This window comes from Bos mutus, chromosome 21, assembly GCF_027580195.1.
Source record: "Bos mutus isolate GX-2022 chromosome 21, NWIPB_WYAK_1.1, whole genome shotgun sequence".
NCBI classification, from domain to species: domain Eukaryota; kingdom Metazoa; phylum Chordata; class Mammalia; order Artiodactyla; family Bovidae; genus Bos; species Bos mutus.
In genome coordinates this window covers 19,667,122-19,694,318 of record NC_091637.1, presented here as the reverse complement: position 1 = coordinate 19,694,318, position 27,197 = coordinate 19,667,122, and the positions used below count along the sequence as shown (strand labels likewise).

Below are 27,197 nucleotides of genomic sequence, written 5' to 3'. Positions count from 1 at the left end.
CCAGGTACCTGTGTGAATTTTGTAATCAGGAAAAGAAAGGGATGAGGACGAAGGGATGAGAAGAAAAGAAGATGAAGATGGTGATGGTGATGGTGAAGAGTTATGTCCCGGAATGCCTTCGTTTTTATCTCGGTGGGAGGCAAAGGATCTTCTTTTCCTTTCTCTGCTCACCAGTACAAAACGGGGAAAGCAGTTGCTGCCTCGCATCTGTGGGATCCACAGAGGCTGGGCGCCTTAATCCCTCCCTGCCCTCTGCCCTCTCGGTTCCTGCGCCCGCTACCGTCCCTCCCGCCCCCCACCCCGATGCGGGGGCCCTTGGCTACCGGGCGACCCCGGGGCCGCGGGTCCCCTCTCCGGTTGGGCGAGCGCGCGGGCGGCACCCGGATCAACTGTTCCACAACACCCGACTCGGCCGCCCCGCCCCGCCCCTGACCCTGCCCCGGGTCTTATAAGGCTGTCCTGCCTTCAAGCCTCCGAACTGCCCGCTGCCCGCCCCGGCCAGGCGCCCCCTGCAGCATGATCTGGAACACCAATCTCCGCTGGCGGCTGCCGGTCGCCTGCCTGCTCCTGGAGGTGGCCCTGATAGCCCTCTTCGGTGTGTTCGTGCGCTACGACATGGATGCCGATCCCCACTGGGTGCAGGAGAAGGTGATCAAGAACTTGTCCACTGACTTGGAAAACGAATTCTACTATCGCTACCCGAGTAAGTTCCGCCACCTTGCAGGTCACCCCCCCACAACCACCCCCCCCGCCCCGGGCGGAGGGTCCTGCCTGGCCTCGGGCGGGAGCTGCCTGAGGAGATGCAGCCCCCAGCCCCCTGCCCCGCCCCTCTTAGGCTTCCCACTATGGAGACTTCCCAGTGTCTGGAGGTTAAGCTCGGGAAATGGCCAGGCGTGCCCAAATTCCTCGGAGACCTCCAACCTCTCTTCAGAGAGCCCTTCTTGATGTCTTCAGGAGACCCCAGCCAGTGGGTGACCTTGGCTCTCTTATCCAGCTGTGCCCAAACTCTCCACCTTAAGAGGGTAGTTCCAACTTCAAGGGCTGCAGGGGTGGCTCATTGGCCTACCAGCCCTGCTGGCGTGGAGGACCACAGCACAACCATGTTTTGGCTTGGAGAGGGAGAGAAATGCCCCTGAATTCCCTGGCATCCGTGGTGCCGTGATTAACAGCATGGCCGTAGAGTCACCACACCTCACCTGTATCACGGCTCTGCCCTCAACCAGGTGGGTGACCTGTAGGCAAATGTCAACAATACACAGACTCGATTTCCTCATCTGTCCAATGCGGATAATAATGAGACCTACCCTACAGGAGTGGGGTGAGGCTGGCATGAGACACTGCACATAAAGTTCTGGCACTGTGCTGGGCATGGAGTCCTCACTTCATAATGCAGCAATTACCGGATGAGTACTAAGTGCAGACGCCCTAGGACTCAGCAGTTAGAAGAACTGGTGCAAGGTTACTTGGGTTGGCCCAACCTCTGGGGCCCCAGCCCAGGACTCTCTTCATGCCCTTGTGCTTTCTAGCTTTCCACACCATCTGCCAACAGCCAATGACAGTCTCTTTCTAATTGTTGGTACTCACAAAGTCATGGACTGTTAGTTTTAGAAGGGACCCTAAAGTTCATCTCCAACAGTCACCTATGCAAACTGATCTTCCCTCCATGACTTGTTTGTTGTTGTTCAGTCACTCGGTCATGTCTGACTCTTTGCAACCCCATGAACTGTAGCATGCCAGGCTTCCCTGTCCTTCACTATCTCCCAGAGTCTGCTCACACTCATGTCCACTGAGTTCATGATGCCATCCAACCATCTCATCCTCTGTCACCCCCTTCTTCTCCTGCCCTTCATCTTTCTCAGCATCAGGGTCTTTTCCAATGCCTTGGCTCTTAGCATCAAGGGACTAAAGTATTGGAGCTTCAGCTCCAGCATTAGTCCTTCCAGTGAACATTCAGGGTTGATTTCCTTTATTTAGGATTGATTAGTTTGATCTCCTTGCTGTCCAAGGGACTCTCAAGAGTCTTCTCCAGCACCACAGTTTGAAAGCATCAATTTTTTGGCACTCAGCCTTCTTTATGGTCCAACTCTCACATCTGTACATGACTATTGGCAATGTTATGACTCCCATTTTACAGACCAGGAAACTGAGGCCAGAGAGGGGACATGTCTTGCAAAAGTCACTCATCCAGAAACCTAGTGAGCTCCAGGGACCTGAACCCACCCTCCTGGACTGCTCTCCTCCCTTTCATTTCACCTTTCCTCTCTTCCCCTTCCCTACTGGTGGCTGTGACTAGGAGTTGGAACATAGGTGTGGCCCCAAACTTGGGTTCCCAGGCCTCAAGGCAGTTCCCAGGGGTATGGAGTGAGGGCCATCCCTTTTGGTTCTTTCTGGGTTCTTGGGTCCATGCTGTCGACACCTGTGCAGGCTTCATTTCTGCCCAGAGGATTAGAGGAGTCCTCTGGGCATCTCAGTTTTCAGAGAAGTCTAGCTCCAGCTGGCTCAAGCTGGGGCTCAGGGGTGCCTGAAGATGGCTCCCGGGGCATGGGCCCCTTGGCAAATAGCAGGCACAGAACCAGCTGGGGACCCGTCCTGGCAGTGCCCTGAAAGCCCAAGCTGCTGAACACGAACTTCTTCCTGGGCTGATGCTCCGGGCAGTGTCTGGCGAGGTTGGCCTGAGGAGAAGCCATCAGATCCTGGGCTCTCGAAGCTTCCCAGGAAAACAGAGGGAGAAAGGAAATGACCTAAGGCTGAGGATGCCACAGTTTCAAACACCTGAAGGTCTGGTTCAGCAGCAAGGTTCACCCTGTGCTCCTGGGAACCTGAACCTCAGATTTGTGCATTCCTCAAGCAGAGGGCAGTGTAACCTGGCAGTTGACTTTGGAATTAAACAGATATGGGCCCATCACTTTAAATGGAGTAAAGCGAAAGTGTTAGTAGCTCAGTTGTGTCTGACTCTTTGTGACCCCATGGACTATAACCCGCCAGGCTCCTCTGTCCATGGGATTCTCCAGGCGAGAATACTGGAGTGGGTTGCCATTTCCTTTTCCAGGGGATCTTCTCAACCCAGGGATTGAATCCAGGTCTCCTGCATTGCAGGCAGCTTCTTTACCATCTGAGCCACCAGCGAAACCCAAAATAGATTAAGCCACCTCCCTAATCACACTGAGTCTCAGTATGCTCATCTACGAAATGGGAATGTTATTTAATGCATAGGAACTCTTGGAAGATTGAAGATAATGGGTAGCCAGGAGGGCATGTCTCATGACATGAAGCCAGAGGACAGTAAATGTTGGTATCAAGCTTCCTCAGAAGGGACTGATGCTGTTGCTGAAGGTGTTTAAGTGCAGGCTTAGCATCCATTTAGTGATGTGTCTCCCCTGATAGCTCAGTTGGTAAAGAATCCACCTGCAATGCAGGAGACCTGGGTTTGATCCCTGGGTTGGGAAAATCCCCTGGAGAAGGGAAAGGCTACCCACTCCAGTATTCTGGCCTGGAGAATTCCATGGACAAGTCCATGGGGTGGCAAAGAGTCAGACACGACTGAGCGACTTACACTTCACGTCACTTCAGTAATGTGGCCAAGGAATATCTCTTTGAACGTGAGTTTGAACTACTATAGCATTTAATTTCCTTTGTGTTCTCCCCACTTGTTGTTCAGTCACTAAGTCATGTCCAGCTCTATTGCGACCCCATGGACTGTAGCCTGCCAGGCTCTTCTGTCAATGGGATTCTCCAGGCAAGACTACTGGAGTGGGTTGCCATTCCCTTCTCCAGAGGATCTTCCCAACCCAGGGATCAAACTCGTGTCTCTCTCGTTGGCAGGCAGATTTTTTACCACTGAGCCACCAGAGAAACCTTCCCACTCACAAACACTTTCTCCATACTCTGTCAGACGAGGAGTGTATTTGCTTCTATTTTATGTTGCCAGAGGTGGAGCTTAGAGATTTTCCCAGCTGGTCAGTGGCACAGGCAGGGGTGAGGCCAAGCCCTCACACTGCCCAAAAACCGCTTCCCCCAATCTCTGTGGCATTGCCACTCCTCAACCACCTCTCCAGGAGGTTTTGCAGTGATGGGATGGTTCTGTGTCTGGCTCCGAGTTGTGGGAGAAGTGGACACAGAGTCATGGAAAATTGAGGGACTGGCCAGTGGACTTGAAAGGCAACAGTTTAGGCTGGGCTGGCCTATAGAGCATGGGAAGGGCCAGTCCCCAGGCTGCTGCAGGGCTGAGGAAGCGTTGGAGAGAGAGCTGCTGTTACCCACCAGCATGGGAAACTTGATCCTCAGATTTCAGAAATTTTCAAAACTCAGCCTTCTTTAGACCATCCCAAAAGAGAAAAGTGAGCCAGGAAGGGGTCGCAGAACAGCTGTGTACTGGCGCCCCCTGGTGGCGGCTCTTAGAACTGGCCTCCAGGAGCCAGGCTTGCCCCTCAGGGACCTCCCGTGGTGGAGGGAATCTGCCTGGCTGCTCAGTCACTCACTACAGGCTGGGGAAAGTAGGGGAAGAGAGGCGTTGTCTTATTAACTTCCACCGACCCCCAGCAAGTCGCCAACCCAATGCAAAGCACCTGGTCAGTCTTGAAAGAGAAAAAGAGAAGTAGTAATTAATATAATTAAGCAATTGCTGAGGAGGAGAAGGGGACAACAGGATGAGATGGTTGGGTGGCGTCACCAACTCTATGGACATGAGTTTGAGCAAGCTTCAGGAGATGGTGAAGGACAGGGAAGCCAGGTGTGCTGCAGTCCATGGGGTCGCAAAGAGCCGGACACGACTGAACGACTGAACAACAGCAGTAAGCAGTTGCTGAGGAATCAGGCTTAGGCCCAGGGCTTTGATTGCATGACATTAAATGTGTACCACACACCTCTGAGTTCTGTTACTATTCCTCATTTTACAGAAAAAGAAACTTGAGGTCAAAGAGGTTATGTCCTTGCTAAAGGTCATACAATCTGAACCTTCAGACCATTAAAAAATATATATTTATTATTCATTTATTTGGCTGCCCCGGGTCCTAGCTGTGGCATGTGGGATCTGGTTCCCTGACCAGGGGTGGAATCCAGTACCCCTGCATTGAGAGCAAAGAGTCTTAGCCCCTGGACCATCAGGGAAGTTCTGGATCATTATTATTAAAAGCACTTTCAGTAGCATCAAACTCATGTGGCAGTCAATCCTACAGGAAATCAACTGTGAATATTCATTGGAAGGACTGATGCTGAAGCTGAAGTTCCAATACTTTGGCCTCCTAATGCTTAGAGTCAGGTCATTGGAAAAGACCCTGATGCTGGGAATGATTGAGGGCAGGAGGAGAAGGGGGGCGACAGAGGATGAGATGGTTAGATAACATCACCGACTCTATGGACGTGAGTGTGAGCAAACTCTTGGAGACAGTGAAGGACAGGGAAGCCTGGTGTGCTGCAGTCCATAGGGTTGCAAAGAATCGGACACGACTTAGTGACTGAACAACATTCGTATTCCAGTAAGGACCAGTTTAGGAGACAGAGAGAAAGGAGTAAGAGAGTGAATAAGGAAGGTGTGGAAAGAGAGCAAAGCTGGAGTCTGTGCACCTGAGGCTGGGGGGATAAGAAACAGATATCCACAGAAGGGTTAGACACAGAGGTCAGGACAGCCGGGGAGTCACAGAGAAGGACGGAGAACTAGCGAGGTGGGGACTGGCAGGGAGAAGCCCTGAGAAGCCGTGCGCTCTCTGCTCTTTCGTCCCAGGCCACAGGGAGAACTGAAGGCAGCCCCCAGGAAGGCCGCCTCCAGTCTCTTGAGCCCCTGCCCGCCTGCTTCCCCCACCTCCAAACAGCTCACATATGGAAGTCTGTGATGCTGCCTTTTCCCAGGGGTTCCCCTCACCTCCTTGCCAACACTGTCCCTGTCTAATCTGCTTAATTCCGGCCGGCCAGTCCTCGGCTCCTGTCTCCCACTCATCGTTCCAACTCCCAGCTCTGTGTGCAGGTCTGCTGGACCTCAGACCCCAGCTCCATCCCGAATGGCCAGGCTCCATTGCGCCACACTACCCCGCCTGACACTTACCGCCACCACCCACGCCCGGGGTCATGGGGTCATCTCAAACTCCCACGACCAGCCCTAGACCCAGCACCTCCCTCCCTCCCCAGCAGCCTCTTCCTCCTTCCCGGCATTTGCTTTCGAAACTGTGGTCTGAAGATGTCTCATCCCTCTCTCTCCAGTCTGTCACCCATCAGTTTCTTCCCAAGAGTCACCATAACAGTTTCACACACTGGGAAACCCAAGCCGAGCTGCTGTTTGTTTAACTGTGCAAAAAGCAGCTCAGAGCACCGTGCTGGGGTGAGACCTACAGCTCTCTTGCATCAACTTCTGTGCCTCAACCCTTACCCAGCCTTAGGGAAGCCTGCAGGGGAGACAGATGAGGGCAACGGGGGAGGGGCAGGACAGCCTGAGCATCTCTGCCCGCCCACACTGTGGGCCTATCTACCCAGTGGGTAGGAGACATCAGACAGGAGAGGGTCTGCAGTCTCCCCTGATGGTGAAGTGCCACCTGGGGCCCTTGGCTGCTGCTCAGCTGGCATATCTGGCTACTCCTGAGATTACAAGAGTAATTATCCATTCATCCCTTCAGGGATATTTATGGAGCATCCACCTGGGGAATGCCCTAGGCAGTAGAGAATACCAGCATGAACAAAATAGGCTTGGCCTGGACTCCTGGGGCTTCCCTGGTGGCTCAGCAGTAAAGAATCCGCCTACAGTGCAGGAGATGCAAGTTCAGTCCCTGGGTTGGGAAGATCCCCTGGAGAAGGAAATGGCAACCCACTCCAGTATACTTGCCTGGGAAATCCCATGGACAGGGGAACCTGGTGGGCTACAGTCCATGGGATCGCAAAGAGTCAGACATGACTTAGCAAATAAACCACCACCATTTGACTCCTTGGAGCTTTACAGTCTAGTGGGCTAGACAAACAAACTTAACTACCTAACTACAAATTGTTGTAAGAACTAGAAAAGAAAGAAGAAAGTGTCATGAGGGAGTGAACCAAGTTGAAACTCAGGGGTCTGGAAGGCCTCTGTGATGAGGTGACTTTTTGCTGAGATCCACAAGAAGAAATGGAGAAGGAAATGGTAACCCACTCCAGTATTCTTGCCTGGAGAATCCCATGGACAGAAGAAAAGAGTTGGGCACGACTGAGCAACTAAACAAGAAGAACAGAAGTTGCTGGCCATTCTGCGGGAATAGCGTCCCACGTGGAGGGCCCACCACAGGAAAAGATCCAGAGTGAGACTGAGCTCAGGGAGGCCAGTCCGGCTGGGGCACCAGAGGGAAGGGAGGACCGAGGAAAGGAAGAAGGAGACTGGCGGGAGGGGCCAGGCCAGGCCTGGTGAGCCCTGCAGTTCTCTCTTATTCAAAAATGTTTAATTGGGGAAATCATTTCGAATTTACAAAGAGTTGCTAAAACAAAAATAGTGCAAAGAACACTATATACTCTTTTTAACTCCCATTAAGCATCTCTCTCTTTTCCCACATAAAAGCAACACGTACATACCGTTCCTTTTCCCCTGAACTAAGAGTCCGTTATACATATTGCGGTCTGGCTGCCTTAATTACTCCACTGTTTCCTAAGAATAGAGGTATTCTCTTCCATCACCACAGTAATCAACTTCACACATTTACACTGTATGCTACTTTCATATACTGTCCCTATACAATTTTGTCAGTGGACCCAATAAGAACCTTTGTGGCATTCCCCTGCACCCGCACCCACTCCCTACCCCAGCCAAATCCAGGATCCAGTCTAGGGTCAAGTATTGGATTTATTTGACCTGTCTCTTTAGCCTCTTTAACCTAGAACATTCCTGTGTAGGTAAGGCACCTAGCACGTGTCTGTCCTATAATAGATGTTCACAAGGGCAGCCTTTCTTTATCTTTTAAGACACTGATATTTTTCAAGAGTCCAGCTTCAACCCCTTTCTAATAGCATGTTTCTTTGTTTGGTATTTCCTCGTGATTAGATTGGGATTGTGCCTTCTCAGCCAGAGCACCACATAGGTGTTATGTCCTTTCCAGAATATCTTCCTGAAGGTGCACAATGTCCGCGTGTCCCCCACTGGTGACGTTCATTTTGATCACACCATCAAGATGTTGCCCAATTTCTCCACTGTATGGTTACCGGATGTTTTTTCACCCTCCTTTACAACTCATAAGACTCCTTTAAGACAACGCAAATACTTTGCTCTTCGTCAAAATTTGTCCCTGGATTTTAACATCCAGTGATGAAATCTTCATTGTGAAAATTATGATTTTCCAGCTTCAGTGCTCATTCCACATTTAACTGTTGGGCTGTCAGCATCCTGTTGTAAGCAAGAACCCTCTCTGCTCTCTCTCTCTTTAAAAAAAAAACAAAACTGTTCCTGGTTTTTATGATTTTCATTTGTTATGGTACCTAATTATTTTGGCCAGTCAAGGGACTCCTAGGTCAAATGAGACTAACTTCTCCACAGCAGAAGAATGGAATTGCGCAGGTAAGGCCCTTGGCGAGGGCAGGGAAAGGGGGCTGTCATCTCTCAAAAGAGACGCTCAGGCATTCCTTGGCCTTAAAACCCAGTGGTCTAAGTGGTCTAAAGTGGGGGGGGGGGTCTTACCTCCATCCCCCCAGTCAAGACCACCCCAGAGGCTTTTTTTCTTCTAATTGAAGTACAGTTGATATACAATGTTATGTTAGTTTGTGCTGTATAGCAGTGATTCAGTTATACATATATAACTGAATATGCTATGCAGTAGGACCTTGTTGTTTATCTGTTGTATACATAGCAGTTTGTATCTTATGATGTGATGGGGTAGTAGTGGCTCTTCTACTCGCAGCAGTCATGGTTACTGCAGGAGCCTCAGGATCCAGATGTAGGGGTGGCGGGATGGGGGTTGGAGGGTGGCCCAGGCCCGGCCAGTGGCGGAGCAGACACAGGCTCAGCCGCGGACCGCGCTGGCCCAGACGCAGAGCTGCAGCGAGGGGCTTCGCTAGGCCACCGGGACTCTGGACTGTGTTCTCCCCACAGGCTTCCAGGACGTACACGTGATGATCTTCGTGGGCTTCGGGTTCCTCATGACCTTCCTGCAGCGCTACGGCTACAGCTCTGTGGGCTTCAACTTTCTGCTGGCGGCCTTCGGCATCCAGTGGGCGCTGCTCATGCAGGGCTGGCTTCAATCTTTTGACGGACGCTACATTCTGGTGGACCTAGAGAAGTGAGCGCGGCTCGGGCCGGGGGCGTAGAGCAGTGGGCGGGGCCTGCGCGGGAGGCGGGTCCGGGGGCGTGGCCCAGAGGCTTTGGGCTGTGAACTGGGTCTTCGTCTTCCAGCCAGGGTCCCCAGGGGCCCGGCAACATACACCCCCCCACCCACAACACACACACACACACACACACACACACACACACACACACACACACTCACTTCCTAATCAGTGAGTCTCCAGGGTGGGAGTTCTCATGGTAACTAAGTGCTGTTGGAGGGTTTCCTTCCTCCTAAGACACAGGCTGTAGGGATGCAAGGCTTTTCCCCAGAGTCCAAGTCCTGACTCCGCTCTGACATCTCAGGGCAAAGATCAAAATTTGCCCTGAGAGAAATCGGGCCATAGGACCCATGGAGGGGAGGGAGTGGGTGGCAGGCGAGCGGAAGGAGTGTGGGACTGCCTGAAGCAGCGTACTTAGGTTCATTGTAGAGGGAATATTGAATGGGGAATCCAGTTGCCTGTGTCCCCACCCACGGAACAGAGCAAAGAGCTGTGAGGCTTGTGTGGAGTCCTAGGGCTGAAGCCCCTCCCTGCATCAGCCTCCGAGGGGGCCCCTGATCCCTATCTCTTCTCACCTCCATCCTCATCACTTTCGTCTGTGATAATCTTTTGGTCTGACAAGTACTACACTCCCTTCTATCAGGGAACTCAGCCCCTCCCTCTGTCTGAAGAGACCTCCTAGGAGCCTTAGTATGTTTCTTCCCTCAACACCACCACCAGGTTATACAGTAAATTTGCCAACTTGCCAAAACCCAGCTTGCCAAGCAGTCATCTCACTGAATGACTCATTTATCAAACTCTCCAGCCAGGGAAACTTAAGAAACTGTCAACAGTTTCCATTGCATGGTACAAAATCAACAGCCTTTGGGAGATTTCCCCCCTCCCTTCCCTTTTTAGTCAAGGTTTGGTTTATTGAAGGCTCTTTCTTTAAGTCCAGTTAGATTGTCTTCAATTTCTGTAGACATATGACGTTTGGCTAAAGAAAAGTACATTTTGAGAAAGTTGTCATTGGTGTGTAAAAACAAGCATTCATTAGCCTGCTTGGAAAACCAAATCCACAGAAAGGGTTTAGAGGCAAATTGGTATGAAACCACGTTTTTTTAAACATCTATTTTTAATTGGAGAATAACTGCTTTACAATATTGTGTTGGCATCTACTGCGCATCGCATGAATCAGCCATAGGTATACTTATGCCCCTTCCCTCTTGAACCTCCCTCCCCAAAACTACATTTAAAGTGCAAATCCCTGCTGTCACATACAGGACACCAATCAGATATCATAGGCCAGGGGCCTGAAATTTTAAACATATGTCAAATATTTGCAAAATGTTAATTCATTCGAGCCAATTAATGAATCCATGAATTAAGAGAAACAGGAAAAATAGTCGACTAGGTAGAAAATGTTTTGGAACCAAGAAATTGGTCTTTTTGTATATAAAATCCATGACATACATGCATATCATTCTACTGTATAAGATACACAGGAAATTCTCATTCCCAAAGCCATAGACCCAAAGTATAAAAGTGCCTGTGATATATTTAATTGGCCACCACAGCAAAATAGCTATGGCTAAATGCAAAACAGAACTATAGAGCTTTTTTAAATGTTCAAAGGAAATTATTGTAAACTTTTGTGGGTTAAATTTTTTAAACCAGTTATTTAACAAGTTAGTCACTTGACAACTTGAGTTTTGGCAACTTGGTTTTGGGAGAAATGATTTTCAGCAACTTAGCTGGAGCCGATTTCTGGTGCCCAGGGCTGAGATGAACATGTAGCCCCCTAGACCTCACCTGAGGATCCTTCTCCTAGCTTCTGTCCTGCCCCTGCTGAAGAGTCCCAGATCCCACCTGTCCCTCCAGGGTTGTTCCCCAGACTCAAGGAGGACCTGTGTGCTCCTCAGCTTCCATTCTCAGGCCTTGCCTGAGATGTGACATCCAGATATCCATCTCCCAAGGGCTGATGGCCCAGGTATGGGCTTCTGTGTGCTCCCTCTCACTCCTTCCTAGGGGGTGATCTCTGCCAGGTGGTCTTCTGGCCGAGTTATGGAAATTCGGGCAAATAACTTGGCCTCTCTAAGTCTCCATTTCCCATGGAGAATAATGGCTAATAATGGTACCTGTTCCACGGGTCCAGGTATGATACAGGAGGGCCTGTGCTGCACTGAACAAGCATTGAAGGGCCTGGCACTTAGCACCTGTCATCATGCATTCAGCCAGGCCCCGGAGATGCGGCAATGAACAAGGCTTATAGTGAAGAGACATTCCAGTGGACATCCTTTGTCTGGGGAGGAACCTTGAGGGGACAGAGCCCTGCCCCAACTCCACACACTGTCCCTACCATCAGCTGGCTTCTTACTTCTCACTTCCTGATTCACACACACACACACACACACACACACTTGAGTATGGGGGAGGGGGTTCCTGTGGCTGTGACTGCCTTAAGGAAGTAGTAGCCCCTGCTGTCTTTATGAGGACCCTGGTTGACAACGCTCATGACTTGGAGGCCACACTGAGAGTCTGCCTTGGACTCCAGGACAGCTTTGCTGCTGGCAGGGCCCAAGGAGACCTGGGTTAGGCACAGCAGGCACATGGATGGAATCTGGATCCCCTCTGACCACATGGCATGCCTCTGCTGGCTGGCTGGGTTTTCAGGGTCCAGACTTAAGGAGGGCCTGCAAGCTCCTTGGCCTGCATTCTCTCTGCTGGCCTTCCTGTCCCCTCTCTCCACCCAGCCCCCAGCTCTCTACTGCCTGAAGGAAGGGCCTTCCTTCTTCCCTGGACATAAATCCTCTCTCCCAGGTAAGGTGAAGAGGAGGTCATGATGACTCAAACCCAAGCAAGGCCCTGGTAGCCAGCAGGAGAAGTGTGTGTAGAGATAAGGATTTGGAGGCAGAGACCACATCTGGTTAGAGGTATTGGGGAAGGCTTCCTGAAGAGGTGGTGGGTGAGAAGAGGTTTTGGAAGGGCACGTAGAAAATGAAGGGCAGGACAGGGTCCCAAATACGGACCGGACGATATTCAACAACAGCAGCCAGATCACTTGGGTGCCTTGAGTGCAAGCTGCCTGCAAGGAAGAGGGTGGGGCCTGAGATGGGCCCTCAAAGGAAGGGTGTGGTGGCATCTAGTACGTGCCACTGCTGTGCTGGATACTTCACAGGCTATTTCTTTGCATTCTTAGAGTAGCTCTAAGATGCTACGTGCCCATTACCACAGATGGTGAAACTGAGGCTCAGCAAAGTTAGACCACAAGCCCAAACCCACAGGTGACCAAAGTTCAGATTTAACCCCAGAGCTTGAGTTCCACTTCTTGCTGTGGCCTCAGCCCCTCCCCTGACCTGTCTCCCCACAGCCTCATCAATGCGGACTTCTGCGTGGGCTCTGTCTGTGTGGCCTTTGGGGCAGTTCTGGGCAAAGTCAGCCCTGTCCAGCTCCTCATCATGACTCTCTTCCAAGTGACCCTCTTCTCAATCAATGAGTACATTCTCCTCAACCTGTTAGAGGTGAGCAGAGCTCAGAACAGGGATGGTGGTGGAAGGGACACTTGGGGGGACAGGAAGGTGACAGAGAAAGAAAGGACTGGGGAGACAAGCCAGCTGGATTCAATTCAAGTTTGACCAGTCACTTAATCTTCTGACTCTCAGTTTCCCCAGCTGTAAAGCAGGAGAAATGACATATATTGAGCATCCACCTGGTACATCAATCCAGCAACTAGACAGAGTAGAGGTTCCTCACATGTTGGTTTTCTTTCTCCTTTCTCTTTTGGCCCAGCAGAGGGAAAGAATGGGATGTTCCTGCACATCATCTTGCACACACACATTCCCAGATTGCTCTGCCAAGAAAATGACCCAGTATACTGAGGGGGCACATCTGTAAGGAAGGTTCCCAGGGGAGTGGCCAAAGCAGACATGTACAGTTGCATGGGTTGCACACTGCACAACTCTGGAGGTGCCATTCACATGGACCTCTATGGCAGGAATGATGCCCCCTGAGGTTGACTAATTCACTGGCCAAGGTAAAGAGCATCCTAGGCCTCTGACTCTTGTTTAGACACCTCTTTGGCATATTTGCAGGAGTAGGGATTATTCAGGAACCCCATCCCTTTCTCATTCTCCAACTTCTCTATGTTTGGAGTCTGGCTAGAAACCCCCATGAGTTGTTTATTTTTTTAACATAGAATTTCTCAGAAGCAGGGTGATCAGACTTGCACAGTGGTTCCTCAGTATCATCTGGGATTCAGTCTTTTTTGTTTCACTATTTTGAGCACATGATTTCCATTCTTATTTTTTTCTGTGCTGTGCCAAATGCAGGATCTTTGTTCCCCAACGAGGGATTGAACCCACGCCCTTGCAGTGGAAGCACAGTGTTTATGTTAATCTTGGGACTGTCGGGGAAGTCCCACCCCAGGGGTTTTGCTTTCAGACGACCCTATATTCAGTCACTCATTTTGTCATTGTTTTCCTCTACCACACTATCATATTCCTTCTTCCTGACTCATCTCCCTGTCATCATCCTTTTTTTTTTCGGCCATGCCAGGTGGCATGTGGGACCTTAGTCCCCTTACCAGGGATTGAACCTGTGCCCCCTGCAGTGGAAGCACAGAGTCTTAACCACTGGACCACCAGGGAAGTCCCTCCCTGTCTTCATCCTTGCCTGATCCACCACCTCAAGCTAGCTAGTCTCCACCAGCAGCTGTGGGGACCTGTTAATAATGCATATAAGACCATTCCTCTGATTAAAACCCTGGTTTTTTTTTTTTTTATTTCACTTCAAATCAAATCTAAACTTGTTTTAAGGCCCTACATGTTCTGGCCTCAGCCTTTCCTCTAAGCTTATCATCTACTCTCTCCCCATCTTTCTGTGATTTGACCATATCCTGCGGTCTGCTTTTCAAATACCCAAGCTTGGTTCCGCCTCAGGGCCTTTGCACTTACTGCTCCCTTTGCCTGGAGTGCTCATCTCCCTGGTCGTTTTCATTACTGAGGTCTCAGCTGCAGTCTCACCTCTTCAGAGAGGCCCGCCCAGGTTCTCCTACCAGTGCTGCCCTCTCCCTTACCTCCTTCTAGTCACTATCCTTGACTTATTTTCTTCAGAGCATTTATCCTTAAGGGAAAATAAGAGTGAAACCTTATCTGTCTGGAGACTATCTCTATTCCTGGCACTTGGCCCAATGCCTAATAAATTATCGAGAAGTATTTGTCAAGGAAATAAATTTTGGATTTACATGTCAGGCAGTGCTCCAGGCAGTGGGATACAGGAGTGAGCAGGACTTTGTTTCAATCCCAAGGAACTCACAATCTGGTGAGGGGGCCAGGAAGCAAACAGACAATGACCAGACAGTGAGACAAGGATGGAGTTCCAGGGCTAGGTGCCCTGGAGGGTGGGGAGGAGGACCTGAGCCAGCATATGGCAGGCCAGGGAGGCTTCCTGGAGGAAGAGTTGTTAAAGCCAGAAGTCAAGTAGATAATCAGGCAAAGGAATGAGCAAAGGTATTTGAGGCAGAGGGAATGGGGGTGGGGTGCTGGGGGAGCAGGAAGGAGCATGGATCATCAAGACTTTCATAGACTGTGTTGAAGAGTCTCAACTTTATCATGAGGGCAATAGGGAGCTATGGAAAGTTCCAGGCAGGAGAGGGGCATGGTCAAATACATGCTATGGAAGTGTCACTTTGGCTGTGGTGAAGAGAACAGTTGGAGGCAGAGAGTCAAGAGGCTGTGTTAGTCACCCTGGTGAGAAGTAATGGGACCGGGTCTGGCCTAGGACAAAGAGAAGAAAGTGGATCATAAGCGAGTTATAAAAAAGGTGAATAAACCAGCCTTGGAGACTGGTTGGGGTGGGTAGAGAGAAAGAAGCTAGGCTAAATGAGGAGGTACACAGGGGAGTCAATAGATGAGATCTGAAATTGACTGAGAAGTAGTACCTTGGGTGTGAGTTTAGAGGCAGAGAAGGCTTCTTTGACCTTCAAAACCCCTCTCTGATCTGCTGCAGAAATTCCCTCAAATGCATGACAGTGTTTGGGCCTCTCCTGCAGCCAAGTTGAAACACAGTAATCACCGCTGACAATCAAGGAGCACTTGCCCTTGCCTGGGCCCTGCTCTGAATGCTTCACGTGGGTTATCTCATTCAATCCTTCTCTCTGAGCTAGGCACAGTTATTACTCCCATGTTACAGATGAGAAAACTGAGACTCAGAGAGGGTAAGGGGCTCCCCCAAGGTCACACAGCTAATAGAGGCACCCACCAGGCTGGGAGTCAGGAAAGAGGTATGTCAACAATTCAACAACTAGCCCTGTGACATTGGATGACACGCTTACCTCTCTGGTTGGGTTTCCCATCTAAAGGGAAGAAGCAGGTCTATGATTTTTTCTTTTTTTTTGCCTGTACTGGGCTGTCACTGCTGCACAGGCTTTTCTTTAGTTGCAGCGAGCGGGGCTACTCTTCGTTGCAATCTATGAGCCTCTCATTGTGGCGGCTTCTCTTGTGCAGCACAGGCCCTAGAGCACAGGCTCAGTAGCTGCAGTGCATGGGCTTAGTTTCCCCGTGGCATATGGGATCTTCCCGGCCCAGGGATTGAACCCATTTCTCCTGTATTGGCAGGGCCGATTCTTAACCACCAGGGAAGTTCCCCACTTTAATTTTCATTGAAGTATAGTTGAGGAGGGGATCCCCACTTCCTCCCCTTCCCAGTTGATGGGTCTGCCAGGGCCCTGGGCTTCCTTCTGTAGCCTGTACCTCCTTGGAGACAGCTGCACCTCTGTCTGTGTGTGGGGAGGTGGGGGTGGGAGAGTGTCAGAGGAGGGAGGGAGAGGAGGGTCAGACCCTGACAGTACCCTTGTACACATCCACCAGGTGAAGGATTCAGGGGGCTCCATGACCATCCATGCATTTGGCGCCTACTTTGGGCTCACAGTGGCCTGGATCCTCTACCGCCCTAACCTACACCACAGCAAGGAGAGGCAGAGTTCTACGTACCACTCGGACCTCTTTGCCATGATCGGTGAGAGCTTCCATAGCGATTGAGAGGGCCCCCATGATGACCGAGGGCTGCCGTGCTACCGTGGTGGGTGAGGGTCACCATGAGCATTTCAGGCTGCGGTGATCATACCTCATCCCCACATGGTCTGGTGGGTGGCTGCCAGTTCCCTTCGGAGAACGGGCAGGGAGAGGTTGCCTATAGATATTTCAAGGATCCCAGTTACTTGTCCCTTTTCCCCACGGGGCTGGGAGAAGTCGGTCACTCATCCTGTGTCTTCCCTCGAATGCCCCAGGGCAGACACAGTGATAACCAGGAAGTGCGTCCAGCCCTGATCTCAGCAAGGTGTACGTGCCTATTTCCTGTGTCCATTCATTCCAGAGAACACATATCAGCTACCTTCTCTGGTCCTTTAAAACCCAGCCCTGCCTTCACGGAGCTCCTGACAGGGTAGTAGAACAGATGGCCATGCAACTTGATTATCTCCCTACAGTGGAGAAAAAGATTCTCCCTCAAGGTGCCTGGGCAGCAGGGTGGGAGGCATTTCACCAAGTTGTGGTGTCAAGGTAGACTTCCTGGGGCGGAGTGAAAGATTAAGACAGCATTAGGTAGTGAGTAAGGCAGGGAGGGCCTTTCAAGATGAGCCCCCAGCACGAATAAAGTTCCAGGGGAGGGAAATGGCTGGGCTGTGTGAGTCACTTGATATCTCTGGAGCTAAAGGACAGGATGTCTGTCCAAGCTCCGTCAGGCCCATCTAACGCCCCTTCTTCTGGTTCCACTGACCCTGTCTGGTCTGGCCAGGCACCCTCTTCCTGTGGATGTACTGGCCCAGCTTCAACTCGGCTATATCCAATCACGGAGATGCTCAGCACCGAGCGGTCATCAACACCTACTGCTCCTTAGCAGCCTGCGTGCTCACCTCAGTGGCGCTGTCCAGCGCCCTACATAGAAAGGGCAAGCTGGACATGGTGAGTGGGGTGGGGGCGGGGGAACCTTGGGGGAAGCTGTGGCCACAACTGCCTGTGCCCAGTGGGCACTGATCACCACGCCCTGCCAACAACTCAGTGAAGCAGGCAGCATAAGGATTATTGCACCCATCTTGCAGATGAAGAAACTGAGGCCCCAAGAGAAATGATTTGTCCAGATGACACAGTTGGCTTTAGGCAGAGCCCAGAACCAGATTCGTGGAGGTTCTATCATGCTGGCTGCCCTGGATGAACTGGCTCCTTCTCATCCTCCTCTCCCCACAATGCTGACATTAGTTCTGGACTGAGCAACCCCCCAAAAAACCAGCTTCTGGCCCTCAGCCTTCCTAGCTCTGCCCCTACCTGCCCCCTCCACGTGCTCAAAAGAGAACCCCTTCAAAACACTTGGGACGTCTGTGGGGCTGTGGTGTTGCCCAGTGTCCTTCATATCACGCCACTGGGACACATGTTCCTGTCATTCCTGGGGGAGTAATGGGTGTTGGTAGATTTTTCTATAGAAAGAGGACCACCTCTCTCTCTGATATTCTTTTTTATTTATTTTTTATTGCACTGGGTCTTCATTGCAGTGCTCAGGCTTAGTTACTCGGAGGCATGTGGGATCTTAGTTCCCCAACCAAGGATCAAACCTGCGTCCCCTGCATTGGAAGGTGGATTCTTAACCACTGGACCATCCGCGAAATCCCACCATCTAATACTCTGACACTAGCTTCTAGACCCAGGCACCTATGTGCCAAGATGCTGCCAGCCTTGAGCCCCGGGATGCACTGGACAGTCACTGTACAGAGAGATGGGGAACAGGCACCGGGGGGAGAGAATCAGACACACTCATGTGGGCATATGCAGGGAGGGACATGGAAGAGGATGAAGGTCAGGGGCTCTGGCTCCACACGGACCTGGATCAAGACACCTTTCTGCCCTTGGCTGGCCGTGTGGTCTTCGACAAGTCCATGAACCTCTCCCGTGCCTTACTTTCTTCACCTGAAAACATGAAAAGGTAACCGTAATCGCCTCCTGGGCTTGTTGTGGAGATGAAACATACTCCTTGCAAGCCAGCACCGCGGTCCATGGCACAGGTAGGTCCTCAGAGAGTCAGCCTACAGTCAGTCTGTAGGCTCGCAGATTCTGCCGCCAGCACACATGCGTACAGAGGACATCAGACACACGAACCTGGGCACACCTTTGTGTCTGGGCACCCAAATCCAAAGAGGACATGCAGGTGGGCTGAAGGAACCCATGGACACAAGCACGTGTGCACATAGAAAATGCCCCGAGTGCTGGTGAGAGTGGCAGGTATACAGATAGCACAGGGGTGGCTGTCCCAAGCCCGGGCTCAGGCTGGAGTCCTCTGTAGTCTCCTGGCTGGCTGAGATGCATGGGAGCCATCTCTGGCTCCCAGGCGGCCCACCACGCACAGATCAACTTGGGCCCTAGGTCAGCTCCTCCAGGACGCTACTCTGGGAGAGGACTGAGTTCCTGCCTGCTCTGCCTGCCCTGCCCAGGTGCACATCCAGAATGCGACGCTCGCCGGAGGAGTGGGCCTGGGCACCGTTGCCGAGCTGATGGTTCTTCCTTTCGGCTCCCTCATCATCGGCTTCGTCTGCGGCATCGTCTCCACCCTGGGTTTTGTGTACCTGACGGTGAGAGCTCCAGGGCCAGGGACTGGGGGGTGCGGGTGGTCTCTAGGGAGAGGGTGGGGGCTGGGTCTCTGTGTATTTGGGGCTTCCAGAATCCCCAGACTCCCCACAGCCTGCCACAGCCCCCTGCCTGAGCAACACTCATCGCCCTGTTTCCAGCCATTCCTGGAGTCCCGGTTGCACATCCAGGACACGTGTGGTGTTCACAACCTGCACGGCATTCCTGGCATCATAGGAGGTATTGCGGGCGCAGTGACGGCAAGCATCGCCAACATTGATCTGTATGGGGAGGAAGGGTAAGAATGGAGGCGGTCCCTCCTTCCTTCTCCATTCCTCCTTCCTACTGTTTCTCTAGGGTCCAAGACTAACTCTGTCCCCTTTCTCACCCACCCCGGACCACTATTTCATGGGCCTCTCTCCTCAACCTCTGTCCTTCCATAAGAATCTTAGAGACCATCTGATCTTTCTAGTGCCCCCATTCTGCAGATGGAAAGGCTGAGGCCCAGAGGTTATTGAGCCTTTGTGTCCACTCATGCGTGTGGGGTGACAGCGGGTAGTCACTTGGCCTCTCCAGGGGATCCTGACCTGCTTCCTGTCTCTACCCCAGGCTTGCCTATGCCTTTGGCATTGAAAGATCCAAATTAAACTGGAGCCCAAACACGCAGGGCAGGTTCCAGGCTGCCGGGCTCTTTGTGTCACTGGCCATGGCCCTGGCGGGCGGCGTCATCGTAGGTGAGTGGGGGTGACCATGCCAGAGAAGCTGGGGCCCTGTGGTTGGGGGACCCAAGAGTGTGTGCCAGAGGTCACCTGGAGCCCCCAGGAACCCTTTGTCTCTGCACTGATGGCTCTGAGACCGGGAGGATTTTTCCAGTTGAGGGGAAAGTCTGGGTAGGCAGAGAAGAAGTCATTCTTGACCTCTGGGACCTCCAACTTCCTTTAGGGGTCATTCTGAGATTACCATTCTGGGGACAAGCACCTGATGAGAACTGCTTTGAGGATGCAGTCTACTGGGAGGTGAGTTCTACCGACTTGTCCCGGGGCTCCTCTCCATGGACCCCATCAGCTCGGCTGGGGCCTGGGAAGCCGGAAGCTGAGGGTTGGGGGACAGAGCTCGTGTCCTCTGCTCCTTTATCCAGGAGGCTGTCCCCTGGGGGGTTAAAGGCTTCATTCTACAGCATGTGTAGAATGAAGCACGCTCAGTCATGTCCAACTCCTTGTGACCCTACGGGCTGTAGCCTGCCAAGCTCCTCTGTCCATGGGATTTCCCAGGCAAGAATACTGGGGTGGGTAGCCATTTCCTTCTCCAGGGAAATCTTCCCAACCCAGGGATCAAACCCACGTCTCCTGCATCTCCTGCACTGGCAGGTGGGTTCTTCTACCGCTGAACCACCTTGGAAGCCCTCATTCTAGAGCAGTACTTTCCAAAGTATAGTGCTCCCTAGAACAGCAGCAGCAGCAGCATCTAGGAACTTGTGAGAAATATAAATTGGCCAGAGGTCAAAAATGACTTCTTTTCTGCTTACCCAGACCTTCAAGTGCCACTCAGACCTCCTGATTTCAAAGCTCAAGGGGCAGGGCCCAGCCCTCTGTCTACAAGCCCTCCACATGATTCTGATGAAAAACTCATCTGTGAACCAACCAACTAAGACCAGTGGTTGGGCCCTAAATGCATGCTGGAATCACGTGGGGGTCTTTAGAAACTTCCCAGGCCTCAGACTTGAAGTTCACTGGTCTTGTGTGGGGCCTGGAAATTAGCATTGTATTTAAAATTTGCCAGGTGAATCTAATATATGGCCTGGGTTAAGAATCGCAGTGCAGTCTTCAGCTTCTGTGGCCATAAATACCACCTGGTGACCTGGTAAAAACTCAGTTTCCCAGACGTTAGCCCAGAAATTCAAATTCAGTAGGGCCTGGACTCTGCATGGAAACTAGCTCCCAGGTGATCTTGTACTGACACTCCCCTAAGCCTCTAGAACAGCGTTGGTACAAAATCTAACTTGAGAAACATTGTTCTAGAAGCTGAAAGTAGTAGAATGTCACAGAACTCACCTTTTAAAAATGTGCCATAATCCGGGCTTTCTGTGACTTCAGGGGGGCCTTCCTCCCCACGAATCATCATGACAGGTATTTGCCTGTGTTAGGAGATGGGGAATGAAGCACAGGGTCCTTCTTGTCTCCCAGCCTTCCCCCTCATGACAAGGGCAGTGACCTAGCCTGTGTCTGTGGCCCCTGGGACAAAGGTCTGCCCAACATGTTCCTTCTTTTGGCTATTTGTTTTATGATTAAAGTATGGTTCATTTGCAATATTAAATTAACTCCAGGTGTACAGCATAGTGATTCAACATCTTAATAGATTACACTATATTTAAAGTTACTATAAAATAACAGCTATATTTCCCTGTGCTGTACAATATATCCTTGTAGCTTATTGATTTCATTCATAGTTGCTGGCTTGTACCTCTTAATCCCCTGCCCCATTTTGACCCTCCCTCCTTCCTTCTCCCTGCTGGTAACCTCTAGTTTATTCTCCATATCAGTGAGTCTGTCTCTTTTCTGTTATATTCATTCATTCTAAAAAATAAATATTTTTTAGATTCCATATATAAGTGATAACATACAGTGTTTTGTCTTTGGTTTATTTCACTAAGCACCCTCTATGTTCATCTATTTTGTTGCAAATGGCAGAATTTCATTCTTTTTTATAGCTGAGTAATAGTCCACTGCATATCTATATATACGCCACATCTTCCTTTTCCATTTATGTGTTGTTGGGTGCTTAGGTTGCTTCCATACCTTGGCTCTTGTAAATAATGTTCCTGTGTACATCGGCATGCATATATCTTTTCAGATTAGTATCTCCATTTTCATCGGATGTATATCCACTAGTGGGATTGATGGATCATACAGCAGTTCTATTTTTCGTTTTTTAAGGAACCTCTATACTGTTTTCCATAGTGGCTGCATCGATTTACATTCCCACCAACACTGCACATGGGTTCGCTTTTCTCACATCCTCACCAACATTCGTTGTGTGCTTAACTGCTCAGTTGGGTCTGACTCTTTGCGACCCCACGGACCATAGCCCACCAAGCTCCTCTGTCCGTGGGGATTCTCCAGGCAACAATACTGGAGTCGGTTGCCATGCCCTCCTCTAAGGGATCTTCCCAACCCAGGGATAGAACCCAGGTCTCTGTAGATTTTTTGATGACAGCCATTCTGACAGGTGTGAGGTGAGGGCTCATTGCGGTTTTGATTTGCATCTTTAATGATTAGCTGGCTCTGTATTTTAAAAATCATACCAGAACTTTTCAGGATAATCTTAACTAATATCCACTAAAAACCAATATTATGTACATGACTAATAAGCCTTTTAAATTTGCTCTTTAAATTATTTTTTAAATTATAACATGAATAGAAGCTCATTAAAGAAAATCTGGAAGTAGAGATAAATAGAAATTCCATCACCCTCATTCAAGCACTATTAATATTTTGGGTATATTTCCTTCCAGCCTCTCCTTTTTAAATCTACATGGACTTTTCTTAAATAGCTATGATATTATACTTGATTTCATATCCTGCTCTTTTTCTTTCTCTATCATAAGAACTGTTTTGTGTTATTACATTATGAATAAACTTTATTTTTTAGCAGCATAATTATTTTCATCCTATATATGAAGTGGGAACTTAAATTATTTCAGACACCACAATTAGAAACCACACAGATTTAAGGTTAATGAAATAAACTAAAAAAACAAAAGTATCCATTCCCATACACAGAAGTTCACTCTTTTTTTCTTTTTTTTTTCTTCTTCTTCTTCCTTTTCTGTGGGATTCTAGTTTTCTCATTAGGGATTGAACCCAGCACCCACAGCAGTGGACGTGCCAAGTTCTAACCCCTGGCCCCCTGGGGAATTCCCTCTTGGTTCTGTTTTGTTGTTTTTTTTACATTGTTGTTGTTTCAGTTGCTCAGCTGTGTCCGACTCTTTTGTGACCCCGTGTAGCCCGCCAGGCTCCTCTGTCCATGGGACTTTGATCTTCATAAATTATTCTAAGTTCACACCTTCTCTGTGCTGTATTATCAGCAGTGCTCAGTTTCAAGCCACACAATCCCATGCCATTGGAAGTAAGCCACCATCAGGCCATTCTCATGGCCCCTGGCCTCTGGCAGTTTACCTGGGAGATGAGGTGACTTCCCAGAGGACAGAAGTGAGGCAGATGTCCCCCAGGAGCACAGGTGAGGGCATCTTTAGGATCAAAGCTAAGCCTTGAGGCCAAGGCTGGGCTGACCTCTCCCATCCATACTCCATCTACCAACCCACTTGCGGCTGCCCCTGCATCCCCACTCCCCACCCCAACCTCACTCGTGGGCCATCGTGGAGTTCGGGGAGCTTGCCAAGCTGCCTCTCACCTGGTCCATTACTAGTCCTCTTTCAGAAGTGCATTTGGCACAGTTGGAATCCCCCCAGGCTGGGGTATCAGCCTCTTGCGTGCATGTACAACTCTTACTGTCACTGTGCACTTCACTTGGACCCCTTTCCTTTGCTCTAGTGGGGCAAGGACTGTGTCTTGCTTGGTCTTGTTGTGCCCAAGCACCCTGGACAGTGGCTAACTGAACTAGGAGCAGGACACATGTGTGAAGGATTGCCCTGCTTCACGGCATGCAAACTGCACGGTGATCACAAGGTGGCGCCCACCACACACTGTTCGCTGCTCCTGGCCTTGCCCAGGCTGTTCCAGTTCCACCAGCGACACCTGCCCGACCTGGGCAGGGCCCTCAGAGCTGCCGCCTCTCTCTGCAGATACCCAAGGAGCCGAAAAGCACTGCCCTCCGTTCTGAGGACTCCAGCATCAAGCCCCCAGAACCTTAAACTCCCGGGGCAAGAGAGAAGCAGGTGAGCATGGGTTTGGCTTGTCTGTGGGGGCCCAGCTCTGGGAATCAGATGCCACCAGCAAAGGGGAAGAAGGAAAGCATCAAGAACTAAGGATGTGAGCTTCACCTGCTAGCGTCATGCTGGGGTTGGTGGGAGAGGCACCTGGTGTCAGACCGTGTGCCTACTGGACAGACACAGGAATCTGTGGAAGGCATTCTGGACTGGAAAGAATATACGGAAAGTGACCTGGGCACACCCATGGCTTTGCTGCTTACTGCCTGTGTGACTTTGAGGATCTCTTCACCCCAGAGACTGAGCCTCAATTTCCTCATTTATAAAAGTGGAAATGACAGGGCTGGCTCTATTCAGTTGATCAACTCAGGCAAGAACCTTTTTTCCTTCCTTCTCATTCTCCTTCCTTTTTCTTTTTCATCTACTAACATTTCCTTGCTCCCTCTGTGAGATGCACCAAGCCCTTTTTCATACCGTTTGCACCTGACACCTTAGTGATCTCTACAAGTGCAATGATTTCCCACTTTTCTTTTCTAAAGATTTTTTTTTCTTTGATGTGGACCAGTTTTCTAAAAGTCTTTATTGAATTTATTACAATAAATATTGCTTCGGTTTTATGTTTTGTTTTGTTTTATTTTGGCCACAAGGCATGTGGGATCTTAGCTCCCCCACCAGGAATTGAACTTGCACCCCCTGTATTTGGAGGTGAAGTCTTAACCACTGGGCTTCCAGTGGAATCCCAACTTCCCTCTTTTTAATGCGTGTGTGCGTTCATGCTCAGTCGTGTCTGACCCTGCAACCCCCTGAACTGTAGTCCACAAGACTCCTCTGTCCATGAGATTCTCCAGGCAAGAATACTGGAGTGGGTTGCCATTTCCTCCTCCAGGGGATCTTTCCAACCCAGGGAGAGAATCTGTGTCTCTTGAATCTCCTGCATTGGTAGGTGGATTCTTTACTACTGTGCCACCTGGGAGGCTTTTTTAATAGATGAGGAAATTAAGGCTCAGAGAGGTTCAGGCGCTTCAAAGCCAACACAGCACACGTGGAGGAACTGGGGTCTTTCCAGGTCACTATCATTGCTCTTACCATAGCTATTTGACCTCCTTGGAGACCAGAGTTTGCAAAGAACTGTTTCTGGGACAAAAGGCTGAGTGATGTGGCAGGAGGGGTTGCTAGGGATTAAGGAAAGGGAAAAGCGAGACTGTGACCAGCTGCTTCTGATGCTGCCCATCTCGTCCAGAAAAGGAAAAGGTGCCTGAGGGGCTTTGGGCAGGACTTGACAGTGGCCCGCTGCTCTTGCCTCTCTCCCAGCAGGCTCCACAGATTGTTCTGGTGCTCCCCAAGGAGCCAGTGCTGACCAAGCTGGAAACACAAGAGCAAGGCGAGTGGCGCCCCTCCTGCTGGCCTGGTCCAGGGTGCCTCCATCTCCCCCTCCGCCTTCATCCCAGGGGGCCTGCCTGAGAATGGAGGAGGAGCTGTAGACAAAGTGGGCATCCAAGCCAGGTTCCAGCTGCAGGAGGCCTGCCACTGGGGGTCTTGGTGGTCACATCCTGAGAAAAACAGGCAGGAGTGGGGCTGGGGGCTGGAGTGGACCCGAGTCCTCCTCAGAGACATCATAGCTGCCAGCCAGTGTCTGCTGAGCTCTTCCACCCCCTGCCTGCCTGTAAGCCAGTGTCTTCCATACCCCCTGAATCCCCTAGACCTCTCTGTGCCATGCAGATGGTGGCCTCCGTGAATAAATATGCCTGGTGTTCTTTGTAGAATGGGTGTGAATTCTCCAACAGGGCCAGTTTGAGGGGGTGTGAGTCGCTTGGTTATATCCGGTTCTTTGCGACCCCATGGACTATAGCCTCTGTCCATGGGATTCTCCAGGCATGAATACTGGAGTGAGTTGTCATTCCCTTCTCCAGTTGACCTTCCTGACCCAGGGATCGAACCTGGGTCTCCTGCATTGCAGGTGGATTCTTTACCACTGAGCCACCAGGGAAGCATAAGACCCAAGAAACCTCCAGACTCAGTCCTGACCCCCTACACCCAGCTGCCACTCACACTGCAGGGAAAACCATCCTAGGCTCAAGAGGAAGAATTTGGGGTGCTGGAGTCGGCTCAGCCTGGAGTGCCCCCTAGCAGAGCTCAGCTTTTAGACTGAGCTCTTTCCCCAAGACCCCTCCTTACTTCATTCACATCCAACCACCCCCCAGAAACACCCATTGCATGAAACCATGCCCATGTGCCCTCCATGTGACCGGGCACCCTTTCAAGGGCACTCAGGCAGGGTGAGGGGGTAGGGAGATAGGGCTTTTGTGGTCAACTCCCCCTCCCCCAACCCTTCCCACTTTCCTCCCTGCCACTCTAGCCCTGCTTTCCCTCCACACTGAGAGAAACTTGCAGCCATTCAGATCTTCCCATCAGTCATTAAGGCCTGCCACCACCCGGGTCAGAGTAACACACAACTCTAGCCCCCTGGGGGCTCACAGTGTAGCTGGGAAGTGGATCCACCTGACATCCAGAATCTACCTTGAACTCCAGCAGGCCTTCAGAGCTCCGGGGGCTTACCAAAGTGGACCGCCTGTGCAGGGCTTTGGAGGTTGAATAGGAGTTCACCAGAAGGCTGGCCAATAGCTTGAGCAGAGACCAGAGATGAGAATCAACTTGGCCAGGTTTGGCATGGGTAACAAGGAGGTGAGGCGACGGTGTGCCAGCTGGAGAATAAGAAGCAGATTCCAGATCCTTTGTGGAGCAGAGACTCCAAGAAGAAGGGGTGAGGGGAGGGGGTGGAGAAGGTCTCTCCTGCCTCTCAGTCCGCCCTCCCCGCCCCCCTCACAGTTCACATGTACAGACACACTCACACACTCGGGCCTCCGCTCCCCTCGCCGGAGGAGGGGGAGGAGGCGGAGGGGAGGAGGAGCTGAAATGCAACCTATTCATGTTCCCGCGATGTAACACCCCTCATTTTCCATGCTGGGTAAAGACAAAAAGCCTTTACAACCTGTTTCTGGAACTTGTCAGCAGCTGCCAAGAGGAGCATGTTAATTAAACGTCGGCAAAGATGGAAGCCGGAGGCCCCGGCTCTAATTGGACAGTTTGCTTCACCGATTGAAAACATTGTGACAAAGGAGGAGGTGCGCGGCGGCTCAGCAGGGGCGCGGCGTGGCGGGGCGGGGAGCGGCGGCTTTGATTTCAGCTGATCTGCGCCCCAGCCTCTCTCCCCCTGCGGAGCCGGCCCGGCCCAGCCCGGCACGCCCCGCGAGGGCACGGGAGGGGCGGCGGCGCGGGAGGGTGGGTGCGGGTGAGGAGATCAGGAGTCCTCGAGGTCCCACGGGCAGTCTCGCCCGGTATGAGGCCCAGCCGAGGACCAGGTTTTGGGGGTTCTGGGCTGGGCTCCTTCCCCTGATGACACGACCGGAGTTCCAGGGGGCGAGGGTCCTGCAGTCGCTTCTGTATGGTCGAGGCTGCCCTGGGAA

General features: G+C 51.1%; 1 protein-coding gene across 2 annotated transcripts; it reads left to right on the top strand.

Annotated features, from left to right (window-relative positions):
- Positions 1–25,425, top strand: RHCG (Rh family C glycoprotein). Of its 2 annotated transcripts, XM_070358169.1 has the most exons (11): positions 1–703; positions 9,029–9,215; positions 12,611–12,761; positions 16,107–16,254; positions 17,032–17,198; positions 18,716–18,853; positions 19,010–19,146; positions 19,458–19,582; positions 19,791–19,864; positions 23,650–23,742; positions 25,045–25,425. In XM_070358169.1, exons 1-10 carry the CDS (start codon positions 517–519, stop codon positions 23,716–23,718), a joined length of 1,383 nt encoding a protein of 460 aa, XP_070214270.1. In that variant the 5' UTR covers positions 1–516; the 3' UTR covers positions 23,719–23,742; positions 25,045–25,425. The 2 variants fall into 2 exon arrangements, with proteins under 2 accessions (XP_070214270.1, XP_005895204.1); XM_005895142.2 differs by lacking the exon at positions 25,045–25,425 and having other exon boundaries at positions 23,650–24,292.
- Positions 25,426–27,197: the final 1,772 nt, after the last annotated feature.

Excerpts from the sequence above, each read along its gene's own strand:
- RHCG (XM_070358169.1), top strand. The coding sequence starts at position 517 with ATGATCTGGAACACCAATCTCCGCTGGCGGCTGCCGGTCGCCTGCCTG. Across the intron at positions 704-9,028 it reads ATTCTACTATCGCTACCCGA|GCTTCCAGGACGTACACGTG; the intron begins GTAAGTTCCGCC and ends TTCTCCCCACAG. Across the intron at positions 9,216-12,610 it reads ATTCTGGTGGACCTAGAGAA|CCTCATCAATGCGGACTTCT; the intron begins GTGAGCGCGGCT and ends GTCTCCCCACAG.